The 13,420-nt window shown below is 39.6% G+C and overlaps 1 protein-coding gene across 6 annotated transcripts in view; it reads right to left on the bottom strand.

The window, feature by feature from the left end:
• hdac5 (histone deacetylase 5) overlaps positions 1–13,420 on the bottom strand; it is a 69,038-nt gene that overhangs the window by 46,256 nt on the left and 9,362 nt on the right. For 5 of the 6 annotated variants that reach the window (XM_037088027.1, XM_037088028.1, XM_037088024.1 and 2 more), the window contains exon 2: positions 3,846–4,023. In XM_037088027.1, coding sequence (XP_036943922.1) covers positions 3,846–3,867 — 22 coding nt within the window. In that variant the 5' untranslated portion in view covers positions 3,868–4,023. The remainder of the gene's footprint in view (positions 1–3,845; positions 4,024–13,420) is intronic. The other variant, XM_037088025.1, reaches the window with a different exon arrangement.

Here is a 13,420-nt window from a genome sequence, read left to right as displayed (position 1 = left end):
ATTTAAATTTAATTTCTTGACACATTATTCAAACGACTAATTATTTCTACATCACTGCGCGCACACACACACACACACACACACACACACACAATACATTGCAATAACCGCCACATATGCATTGGACTCAGAATCAAACTAGTCCATAAAACAATCCTGTGAATCCAGTTTTGTCACAAAGTAGCCACTCTGCATTGATAAGCAGTACTTCCAGAAATGGTCTGACACAACAAGAGGTTGTCTTACAAAATCTCTACTGGCAGACAAAAAAAATTACATATTAGCATATCATGCAACTTGACAACTTATTATATACAATTGGTTATGGTCACCTATCAACACTATCAGCAAACTCAAAACCATGTAAAGGACTAGACTTTTTTTTTATGGTAACTTATTCAGATGGCATATTGAAAGAAAGCAGAGCAGACTTTGGTTGAGCTGGCAAGAGATCAACAATACAGAAGTACACTAACTACATATTACACTGAAATAGCGTTTGCAAGTCACACAAAGTGAATATTTGCATCATTAGTATAAACATCTGGCATAAAGGTTGACATTTTGTCAAATAAAGCTATTTCTTTCTTAAGACCAGTTCTCAGCTGCCTGCTGTGTACTGTGATATACCTCGGTTACAGTAGGAAGCTACAGCCATGAGCCACTTTTTTTAGCATTAGGACTGGTAAACAGGGGGTAAAGCTTTTAAATTTCTATGTCCAATGGTAACAATGACCACTGAGGCTCACCAATGAACTTGTTACATTGTGTCCGTTTGATCTGTGCAAAAACCACTGACAAATCTGAGCATGGCCAAGAAATAGTCATTCATTATCCACAACCACTTATCCCCTACAGGGCTGCAGGGGGCTGGAGCCCATCCCAGCTGACATTGGGCAAGCGGCAGGGTACAGCCTGGACACGTTGCCAGTTCATGTCATGGCTGACTTATAGAGACCAACAAGCAATTCAGAGTGACCGATTAACCTAATTTGCATGTCTCTGGACTATGGGAGGAAGTGTGGGAGGAAATGTTGGAGAACCCCCGCAGGCACAGGGAGGAGAATATGCAAACACTGCAAGCAAATGAAGCTGCTCCATAGTCTGGTGGTATGACAGCATATACCTCTGTATCTTTTGTGGGATGGCAGCAGGGTGAACATACAGTGGCCAAGGTGGGTGTCGTCTTTTATACCAATCTTAGAAAACAAAGTAGAAATTACAAATTACAAGTACAAATTTTACAAAAAGGCACTTTTAACCCAACAGCAGCATTTTTAAAGGTGCGTCACACGTGGGTAGTGCGTCTGTCATTCTGTACCCTAATGCTGCACTGCTCCTTTTTCTCACATTGCTGTCAGTGTGGATATTATTAATTGAAACTGCTGGCTGCTATTTATAGTACTTGTTTGTTCAATTCAGCAGCTCAGTCAAAGTGAAGCTTTGCCTAAAGGAATAGGTTCCAATGTTTAAACGGAGTGCTGTGGGATGTCACTGACTGCTGGAGTGCATGGATTACAAAAAACAAAGGATCCGAATGAATCAGGCTTTATGCAACCAGTGCTAATACATATTTTAAAAAGTCTTGCATGGGCGCTGTACAATGTATGATACAATGGGTAGATAATTCTGACTCCTCTGTATTCATCAGTCGCCTCTGTAATGCCTGTTTCCTTTCCAGGAATGATCGTTTTTCATTAAATCATTTTATCATCACCTTCATCCCACCTCCTCTTCATCACCTTCATCGCCCTTATCATCCTCACCTCCTGTGTAAACAGCTCTGTGTGTCCTCAAGCAGAGATTTAAGGCTGCCTCAGCGTGACTCACAAACAGACAGACTAAATACATTGCAAACACTCATTTTTACATCCTCTAATGTTTTACATCAACTTGAGCTGATGCATTGCTTTTCTGTTATCATTTATCAAAATACTTTTTCTATTATCATCATAACATCGTCTTTTCACATCATTTTGGCAGCCAGAAAGACAGAGAGATGTGACTGACCAGGCATCATGTCTGACATGCTGCCACATACTAAACACATCTGTTTAAAGGTGTGTGTGTGTGTGTGTGTGTGTGTGTGTGTGTGTGTGTGTGTGTGTGTGTGTGTGTGTGTGTGTGTGTGTGTGTGTGTGTATGTGCGTGCCTACTGCAGTAGCTTGGTGGATGACTCATCTCTGCATTTCTATTTGAGGCACATCAACCCCTGGAGTCATACTGCTGTCTGTGTGTGTGTGTGTGTGTGTGTGTGTGTGTGTGTGTGTGTGTGTGTGTGTGTGTGTGTGTGTGTGTGTGTGTGTGCGTGTGTGAGTATGTGAGTGTATGCGTTATGTACTATATCTGTATCCATGACAACCAGATCATACAGTCAGTCAGCAGTCAGTCTTGTCACTCAGTCCGAAACTCAGGCGTCACAGAAATACCTGAGGCGCCTTACAGATGTCTCGACTTTGTTCAGCCAAATAATTCAATTCATCTGTCAACCACTGATTGTCATCAAACACAAAAATGCAGTTATTAATACAGGCATCATGTATTAGACAACTATATGGAACACTATGTGAGAAGTAGAGTGAGTGATATGAGTTTATATATCGTTTTACATTTAGGATAGCATCATATCATGATATGTTACAAGTGATGTCTGTTGGTGGCTGTAAAGGCTGCATTAAAGTAAGATTATGAAATTTGATGAACTTTGCAGACTGGTCTCCTTGTTGTAATACTGGCCCTCACCAACTTCAGTCATTACATCCATATTACTGCTATTTATTTTTAGCATTGTATTAGTATTTTGTGAAAGCACCAACTGTGATCCCTTCAATGTTGTTATCAATATTGATATCAAGGTATTGGGACAAAAATGTCAATATCTGATTTTAATAATAATATCTCAGTATTATTCTAAGGCCATATGGCCCAGCCCTCCTAAATAATATCACAATCTTCCTGTGTGGTGATGTCTTATGTATGACTTGAATCCAATTCCACCTGAGCAGGACGTACAATGTAAATGGATGTACCAAATTCCATGGCCATCCATCCCATAATTGTTTACATTTCAGTCTGGACAAAAGTGGTGGGCTTGACGGACTGACACTGGCATCTCTGGAGCCATTAACACTAATACTGCTGAAAGAAGTCGTGCTTGTGACCACACCGCTTTACACAATATTTTCAACCATATCAGAACTGTCATAGACACACAAACACACACTGAAGGGCAGCCGAGGGAGGCAACATACAGGATGATTATGTGACTGATTCTGTTACTGACCTCAGTGCGAGCCATGCATCAGCTGGAAAGTGCTGCTAGAAAGCTTCAAATATTTCAGTCTTTCTCACACTCTGTATCTCGAGTAAGTAAACTGAGCTGCTGGGTCAATAAAGTTTCCTTTATAACCACACAATTGAAATAATTCACCCCCCAAGAAAAGGCTAAAGCTTACATTGCTCATATGGACTCAACCAGGAGGTAAAAACTTTGGCACAATAAATAATTAGATTATATAAAAGAATGGTATTCTGTATTGATATTCAGTATGGGTACACCCATTAGTCAAAAATATTGTCCTCATGCTTGTAGCAGTAAGCTTAGATAAAAGTGAAACAAAACAGACAAAAGAAACAGGCAGTTGACATCATAGGAATTCAAACTAGCAATATCCAGTCATAGGCCAGCCCCCAATGTCTTATCTATGTCACCACCAGCTAACCAGTCAGACACTTCATCATATGTTAAACCTGTATAAGCCACAAGAGCACCTGTCTCACTCCAGTTATACAAGTGTTAACCGCAGCAGCTCTTGAGATGGAGAAACACTTTGATAGAGACTTACCTGAGGTGTGTGATGAATTCATGAAGGTAGAAACCTGGACTTCCTTCCCCAATCCTTCCACAGGTGTGTGTGTGTGTGCGCGTGTGCGGTTAAAGCGGGTCCTCAGAGTCGGCCATGTGTTGGAGGACAGACGATGGACAGGCAGATGAATCAGACTTTTTCCACAGTGTCAGCCTTTCTGCAAAAAAGAAAATTAAGTTGTTCAGATTACCAGTCAGCTCTTGTTTTTTTTTTCTGCCTTTCTCCACACAACAGTTGACTGTTCATTAAGCCCTTTTCCCTAAGAGCAATCATCCAACCATTCTTTAGAAACCATAACTTGGCACAACAGGTGTGTCAATCTTTGGATTTGTCCCCATGTTGAAGTGGTGAAGGTCCTTTCTAAGCATTTCTAAACCAAAAACACCTCAGCTAAAGTGTAAGATCATAAATCATAAAATACAAACATTAGCATTTCTAAATTGTGCAGCTAATTAACTTACAAACTAACCCAGAGATATATCCAAGTAAGGTGACATTCTTCTGAGGTAACATTTTCAAAATGCCCCACCCATGATAGCACATCAGATCTGTAGTAGTTTCCTACTGCGTGGAACGGGGTTGAGGATGCTACAAAGTAAGAGTTGAGGCTAATGGTATATATTTCATACATTTTATTCTTCATGTAGAAGACACTAAGAAGAACTGCAATTTATCATGATATCATGTCTACTTGAAATTGTTAGACAGGGTTTTTGTTTTAAAATGACAACATTAAAAGGGCAGCCACAGGACGTAATGAAAAATAAAAGACAACAGTTTTCTTTATTGATCTGTCTGATATCTATATTTTCAAGGCTTCACCTCTGAATCCTCACATACATATCCTAGATACATATTATATACATGGAGAAACTGCAGCACCATCACATAAGACTGATGTTACCTTCACAGTCATATGTGGAAATGGAACACATATTTTTTTACATCAGCTGTTAAACCTTATAATCTGGTGTATTTTCCTGCTCTTATACATTGATAACTGCCAAAACAGCTTTGTCCTGAGCATCACTTAATTCTCTGCAATCAGGGGAATGATTTACATTGCATTTCTCAAACTTTTGTTTTTCATTTTCTGTTCCCACAAGCTGCAAGCTGTGTCGCTCTCTCACTGTCCACCCTCTATAGTTTCCTCCTCCTCCTCCTCCCCCTCCTCCCTTCCACCCCCTCCTCTCTTTTCATTCAGGTTCCCTTCTGATGGACCAGGGCCCCCTTGGATGTTCTACCTCTCCTGGCTCTGGATCTGAATCATCATACCCTGGGCTCAGCTGGATCATTACTCTCCTCTGTTTCACGATCTCCTTATATCTGTACTTCTGTAAATTTAAAAAAAAAAAATTTAAAAACGTGATGCCTCTTCATTCTGATGTTTTCTTTTTTACTGCTAATTTTCTCGTGAGGCCTGTCCTCTTCCAGGTCACCATAGTGGACAGGAGGTTGTGTGGCTCAGCCTGCTCAGTCGTCCGCCTGGATCTACAAACCAAACTTTACATATATTGGAATTTCTAACAGATATTCTGTCAATGCGATTTGTCAGCTCTGATTTTGTTGTTCTTTTCTGATCATGCGATGTCTGTTACATACTGGGAGAGGGATCCTCCTCTGTGGCTCTTCCTAAGGTTTCTTTCATCCTTTCCCCCTTGTTAAAAGGTTGTTTTTTAACTCAATATGGTTTTGGCTCGGAATAGAGGGTTTTGTTCACTGTACAGATTGTAAAGCCCACTGAGGCAATGTGATTAGGATTTTAGGCTATATAAATAAAACTGATTAAAATATAGCCGATAAAGGCATTGAGTCATGTTACCAATTACCAAAATTTCCTGAAGGCAACATAATTGGGAAATGCTGTCACTCACAATCCCACACCCCTGTCAGTTGGTGCCGCAACTACCAGATCATGGCAAAAAAAATCTGAAAGTGACAAAATACCATCTGAAAGTGAAATAAAAACCAAAAGAATGCAATTTGAATGCGAAAGAAAATAAGATCTGAATCTGAAAGCAAACAATCTGTTCAATGTTTTTGTTTTATTTATAACTCAGGATCAAAACTTTAAACTGTAAAATTTCATTTTTTCAACCAATTTTTTTTTTTTTTTTTTTTTTTAACAAGCCCTCTGGGTATTGATCTGGCTCCACAGAACAGACCCCATTAACCTTTGGTGTGGCTCTGAATAAAGGGACAGATCCAAGACTTTCTTTTAATATTGCAAGAGAGGGTTGTTTTTCAACATTTTCATTACATTTCTCAGGAAATCAAAAAATAAAAATCTGGCTAATTACGGTGCCTGGTATCAATGAGTGAATGAGTGAGGTAGCTAGTTTTTACAAGAAAATAGTTTGTTAAAGTCAGTTTGAGTACTGCCATCAAGCCACACTGAAGCTCTACTGAAATGTATTTCCTGTTCTCCTCGGTGTATATTGTTGTTTGGCCGTTGTATGAGGAAACTACAGAGGGAAAATTTGTGTCTGAGAACTTCCGGTAGTCAGTAAGGGCTTTTGGTCTCTGATGATAAGTTCATATCCAGACTTTCTGATCTCTTTTCAGTGTGCCCAACTTGTACTTAACATGTTCAGCCCTGTTGCATCACAGCAAGAAGGTCCTGGGTTTGATTCTAAGCAGTGTAGAATTTGCGCGTTCTACCCAAGTCTCTCTGGTTTCTCTCCGTGTGCTCTGGCTTATGTTAACTGGTTACTCTAAAATGCCCATTGGTTTGAATGGTTGTTTTTTTTTTTCCGTGTGTCAGCCCTGCGATAAACTGGCAACCTATCGAGGATGTGCCCCATGACCTGCCCACTGTGAGCTGGGATCAGCTTACGACCCCAACAACCCTGCTGAGAACAAGCGGTTACAGATAATGGACAGAGGATGGATAAGTCTTTTAAACCAGAATTTTTACAGTCTTCTCCAGAAGACACTGTGACATATTACTGTAGAATAAGCACAGGCAGAACTAATAATATCATAACTTATAATGTGGGGTGTTGTGTGTGAAAACGTTTAAGTTTGGCACTCATTTTTCGTTAGAGACATGCTGTTCAGGTTCTTGATAATGTTACTTCAATAAATCCAATCCAGCCTCTGTCTTTGAACGAGTTTTATCAGTTTTCAAGAAAACAGGTTGACGCCTGCAAACATCTTGTTCAGTCTGATCAACAATCCCAAACCCAAAGATAAACTGTTAAGTATAATAGAAAATAGAGGAAAGCAGGGTTAGAGTGGTATTGTATTTCAAAGTATATTATCATCATATAGCGTATAGTGCATTTATACTTATTCTGCTTATATGTAACACTGCATATTTTAATAAATATCAAAGGTTTATTGTAATTGTTATTCATATCTAAACCTACACATACAATACAATATGCACAGTACACACATCACGGCCGCCAGATTTACACTGCTGGATTTTTTAAATATCTTTTGAGGAAATATTTGCAGAGTCCACTTAAACAATCTAGGGTATTATAATGCATATAGCTTTAGAATGTGGTTACTCACAGTTTTCTAATTTTGACTGTGTTGATGCTAATTTATCTGTTTTCTCACCTCACTGCATGTGAATTTCCTCTCTGAGGATCAATCAAATTTGAGTTTTTCTTATATTGTGTTTTTTATGTTCCTGTTTAAGTTATGTTCATTTCACTTTATTTTTTGTAACTTAACTGATGTCTCATTGGTCTACATATCTGAACAATTCCTCCACGTGTTGTTTCCTAAACCAACATATGTGTTTGAACGGGACTTATATCTCATTAAGACAGCAAGCCGCACCCTGTTGCATACTGTGGCACCCTGGTCCTCTGGCGCCCCCTACTGTTTTTGTCCTGTGGGTACTGTGTAGAGGGCGACCGAGAGGTGGGGGGGGGGAGCAAGAGAGTGAGAGAGACAGACAGAGACAGAGTCAGAGAGAGGAACAGGCTACACAGAACAAATGTACCAAGTCCGACATCCTTGAATGAATGTCAGTGTGTGTGAGTGGATGTGATTGTGTTTGACACAGGTGAGGCTCAAAGTACTTAGCTGTACTGTGATTTTAAAGGAATATGTTCTGCTCAGTTTCCTCTTGTCCTACCGTTTGATTCCACTCAAATGCCCACTAATTTCTATTTCACGCCACACACACATCACACAGACACACAGATCTGCATGCTCTGAGCCCAAACTGGGGAAGAGGAGGATAGATACTTCATCGTCATCATTGCCGTCATCAACTACACGTCACCTGAACCCACTGTCTGCTGGCCTTTAAGTGCAGTTGAAATAATCAAAACTGGTTCACAGTTGTGCAGTATAAAGATCCACAGAGTAGACTTGCGTACACAGTCCATGGGCTATACCTGTACAATCTGATGCAACCCAGTACAACAGCTCTGCAGTAAATATTTAAATAACATGTAAAATAGGCCTTTTGCTGTTTGTTTTTTGTCACCATGATTCAATACCAAAGTATATCTTAAAGCTGCAGTTGATAATGGCAGTGTGTCCCTAATAGTATGTCCCACTAGTGTACGTTATGGAGCGGACATCAGAAAGAACCTATTACTAAAATCGTAGAAATGATGCAACAAATCCAACACTAATCCTGAAAATAATTTGTCCTTGGATTTCAAGCTTTAATTAATTAATTAACTAATTATTTCAACATCACTAATTTCACATTCTTAAGGGTTTAAATGGTCAGCAAACACGTGTGAACATTTGTGTCTGATGTATCTCAGTAACTGAGTTAAAAAGCATTAAGTTTAAAGATACTCCACATTGTCTCCATATGGTAAATTCACAATCATTAGCTTAAGACATAATCTGGCCAGAACACTCTTAATTGCTAATGAAAGATGAAAATGACAAAAGCTAAAAGTGAATTAAATCTGAGACCTGAATAATTAATTAGCCCGGTTAGGTCCGACTGCTCTGTCTGCGGCTCTTCTCCAACTCTGCCAACTCTCGAACAAAGTCACAGGAAGTCTGTGTCAGAGCAGCACCTGGGCCGGGTGCCTTGGTAACAGTGTCAGGGCCTGGATAATGGGATGAAAAGCTGTGGGTGAGTGCATGTTTGTGTGCGTCTCAGTGTGTCTGTGTGCTTAGGTTATGGAGCTAACTAGATGTGACGGACCAACCTTCTGGCCAACAGCTCCATTAGCCTAACGACATGCAGATCAACAGAGAGAGGGAGAGCAAGAAAGAAAGAAAGAAAGAAAGAAAGAATGAGGATTTGAAAATTTAACAAGCTCACATGTGAGTCATGTGTCTCAGTGTTGCCAAAGCATCAAGAAAAATACATTTCTCTCCCTTTCTGTCACTCTCCCTCCCTCCCTCTCTGCCGCCTCCTCCTACACCTCTTCACACCATCATTTCCTAAAATACCTGGCCCCTCCCATTTTGGAGAGGAGCAGGAAGTGCTGCCTGGCAACCAGGGAGCTGGCTGCCGTGGTAACGCTTCACCTGAGCACCTCTTCCCTAAACAAACAGCAAGTGTGAGAGAGTAAGACAACAGGATGTGGAGTCTGGGTGTTGCTCTGTGTCTAAATTTCTTGTTCGCTCTTAATATTGTTCCATTACACACACACACACACACACACACACACACACGCACACACGCACACACTACACTTTTAAACCATGACTATCTATAAAAACTGCCCCCCCTTCAAGCAGGCTCAAGGAGAAAGGAGACAAACACACATTTTCCAACACACACACACACACACACACACAATAGCTGTCCTTTCGGAGGACACATCAGGGCTGCATATTAAGATTGCAGTTAAATGCAGCACTGTAACGATAAATAGGGTTTTAAAAAAAATCAGCAGCTATTTGGAAAATCAATTAATTGCTATTTTTTTCAAGTAAAACTCTGTTTTTTGGTTAAATGCCTGAAAAATGTCTGTGGTTAACAGAAGCAAAGGAGATTTATTTTGCTTCACAACATAAAACTTGTCAGTAAATACCCTATGTTTGAATTAGAAACCGTAGAAAAAAGCAGGGTTTCTATCGCGTGCTAAATGAGCCTACAGGGGTTGTTGGGGACATTAAACATCATTACATGGAGAGTTATCTTGTTACTCATCTGCCTTTACAGGTGGACTTAAACTGCAAACTATTCTAACTCTAACTTTACAACTTGTAGACTGATCAGTGTATTGTAAAGTGTGTATAGTATAGTATAGTGTAAGACGCTTAGTGGTGGTGACATTAAAGTCATGCAGCCGCAAAAATCATAAAAGTGGAGTTCATCTGTTGAGATTATTTTGCTAAAAAAAATGTGGATGTATCATAAATTTCTTTTTATCATAGACTTTATTTTTCTGCAATAATCCAAAATTAAACTTAAAAAGGCTTATGGTACAAGGAATCAGGGAAATCTAACTTTCAGGTTAGCCTGCAAAAATACATCACCCCTGCAGCACTCTAATGGCTTTTCCCTTAATCTTGCAATATACAATATTAATTTGTATTTATGTTTTAGCTCTGTTTTTGGTCTCTACCAGCGCCTGACAGGAATATTCATTTAACCAACAATGACCAATTAACTGATTTTCAAAATAGTTGGTAATTCACTTTATAGTTGACAACCAATCAATTAATTATTACAGCTTCACTGTTCTTATATACAGTGTTATACTGCTACTTCCCAAGTTGACACATTTAAGGAAGAAATATTAAAAGATATATACAATAGTAACATGTCTATTTGAATGTTATGAGTTATTAGTAGTAGTTGTTATCATTCCCCAAGTCCATACTGGCCTGTTTCCACTAACTCATGAGAGAACCCACTATGTCAAATAAGGTGGGAACCAATCGGGTATCTTCATCAGAGCACTTGGTGTAGGCTTATTGTTAGCCTACATCTAGTGAAACAAAATAGAACAGGCCTTGAATAAAAGTGAAAGTCAGTGTTGTGGCCCTTTAAGTTCTTATGTAACTAATGGAATGACCTCTGACCTGTATGATCAGACCCCTGTGCATCATAGAACTGCAAATCCCTCATCACCATCCCTCCAAGGAGACTAACAGCAACTGGATGCTGAGGCAGTCAGGGCCTTTGGACATGGATTTACTTAGAGAACTGGATACAATGTTTCCCCATTTATTTCCGATGGTTGCTCACCAGCACATAAGCGGTAAAGTTCTTCAGTCCTCCACATGTGTCTGGTTCAACCTACCGACTATCAGGAACAAAGGACTGCGGCTGATCGTGAACTTTTATTTTACAGTAGGGCTTGAACTGTGATACAACGAAGAATCATTTGTGAGCATATGTTATGTTCGGTAAAGTGATGCCAATAAAGGAAGGAGGCAATAAAGGAAGGGAAAGGGGAAAGGAGGATGTATATGTAAATGTACATTTAAGGAAGGAAGGACAGCCAGAGAGAAAAAAGACAGACAGGGCAGGAGGCTACGACACAAACTGGACACAAAAAAAGCTACTCTAACACCCACTAACATCTGATTTTATCTTTTAATAGGAGTGGGGACAACTAACATTTACTCACGTGTCAAATGACTTTGAGGTTGTCACAGGTGTTTCCTGACTTAAGCATATTGAAGCTAAGGATGCTGGCTTGTTAACACTAGACCTGTCCCAAACAATTATTTTTCAAACGATTAACCTAGTGATTTTTTTTTTTTCAATTAGTCAACTAATCTAACAATTAATTTTTCACCAGTTATTTCACATAACTTGATCAATGTAACTATTCACACAGTATGGATATCAAAACATTTCTTGTTGACATTTCAACATTTATTAAACATTTCTTTAACATGGCACAGAATTCTGTGTGATGAAATTGTGCAAAATAATGTATTCTTATGCCAGATGTAGCATCTAACAAAATAAATAATAAGAAAAGTCACCCAGGAGGAATATCAAAAATAAAAATCTTACCTATGTATGTCTAGCCTATGTAAAATAGTGCATTGAACAGCCAAGCTCAGGACCCATAATCTCGTGCTCTTTGGCCTAAACATTTCTATATTTAAACACTTAAACACTGCCCTGCAGATCATTCAAAATTAAATAAAATGCAGACAGATCAGAGCTTTCACTTCAGATTGTACGCTAGCGTCTTGTCCAAATAGTACGGTTATTTCCTTGCTGTGTGACCAAAAGACACAGGCATAATTATGTCAGTGTTAGCGTCCCTACAATCGGACATGCTAAAAATTGTCCTTACAGGACCCAAATGTTACGTACAAGGTAGCCTGTTTTGCCTTGTATTGTTTATGTTGAAAGTACAGAAGCTACATGTTGGCACAGGATACATGTTATGCTAAGTTAACGGGATTTCAAAAAAATCCCAAATATATGGGCGTTCAATGGGGTGAGCTAAGTGTTGAGATTCTCAGCCTCCATGGGTCTAGAGGTGGATTTCATCGTTCAATGTCAAGATTCAGTTCCCATCAGTCAGTTCAGAAAGGAAGAATCATTCATGTCGTTCGTTTGTTCAGTCGCGTTTCCGGTACAACGTCGTTTAGTGGTGAATCATGTCATGCACAGTTCTCCGCTCCTCGTTCTCACACAATCGTGCTAACGGTCAACATAATGCTGTAGTTCAAGGTAAATACATAGCTTTAACTTCATGATTATGTGTACTTTTAGACAACACAACAGTTAACAGCTAAAGCCTGCAAGCCAAGAACGAGTCACTGACCGAAGGAGAACGCCAGGAGAGGAATCAGTGAACGAACGAGAACAATGAGCTACAAACAAAAAGAAATGGGGTTTTTTTCCATGGAAACGGTTGCTACGCTTTCCTGTTTCTCATTGGCTAAAATTCCACGACAGCGTCCTAGACTCAACATACGATTGGCTGGCTCTCAGTCCTCCTCACCACTCTGATAACTAAACAGTGAACAACACAGCAACTGGTCAAATGAACGAACGAACGAGAAAGAAGTGAAACGGGGAATCAGGTCAGTTTCCTTCAAACTGATTCGTTCACGACTGACACATCACTACGCGGGTCCTACCACTTCCAGATATTCGTCTACTCCCTTGATCGTTTGGGATGACATGTCGACGCAAATTATTCATGTCAACGAATTTATGTCACCGATTATATCAACACGTTGTCCCAGCCCTAGTTATTCCATCTGTCTCTGTTCAAGCAGTATTCGATCACTTTTCAGTCAACACTGAATTTGAATTCACAACAGAGATGAGTCTCACTCTGCAACTTCCATTATCAGCTTTGTAAAAAACTGTTTATACTTATCAAGAATTAATAAAAAAAAAAAATTAATGTCATATGGATGTAGTCTTATTAGATATATGATCTGCTTGCTAATGTTTCCTGATTTTTATCCGATTGCGGGACTTGAGCAGTCCCGCTTCATATCCCAGGAACCTTGCACAGTGATGGCATTAAAAGGGTCCAGCTTGCCTCACTATGTAGTGCCCCTTTATTACGTTATGGAGTTGCTGGCGTGCCCCTGTCTCTAGAGAAACAAGTTGGTGCATAAAGGATATCTCTATCATAGATATATATCTATATCATCATGCTTTCAAGGCATGGCACAGT

Source organism: Acanthopagrus latus, chromosome 23 (assembly GCF_904848185.1).
Source record: "Acanthopagrus latus isolate v.2019 chromosome 23, fAcaLat1.1, whole genome shotgun sequence".
Lineage (NCBI taxonomy): Eukaryota > Metazoa > Chordata > Actinopteri > Spariformes > Sparidae > Acanthopagrus > Acanthopagrus latus.
This window is presented reverse-complemented; position numbering and strand designations above follow the sequence as displayed.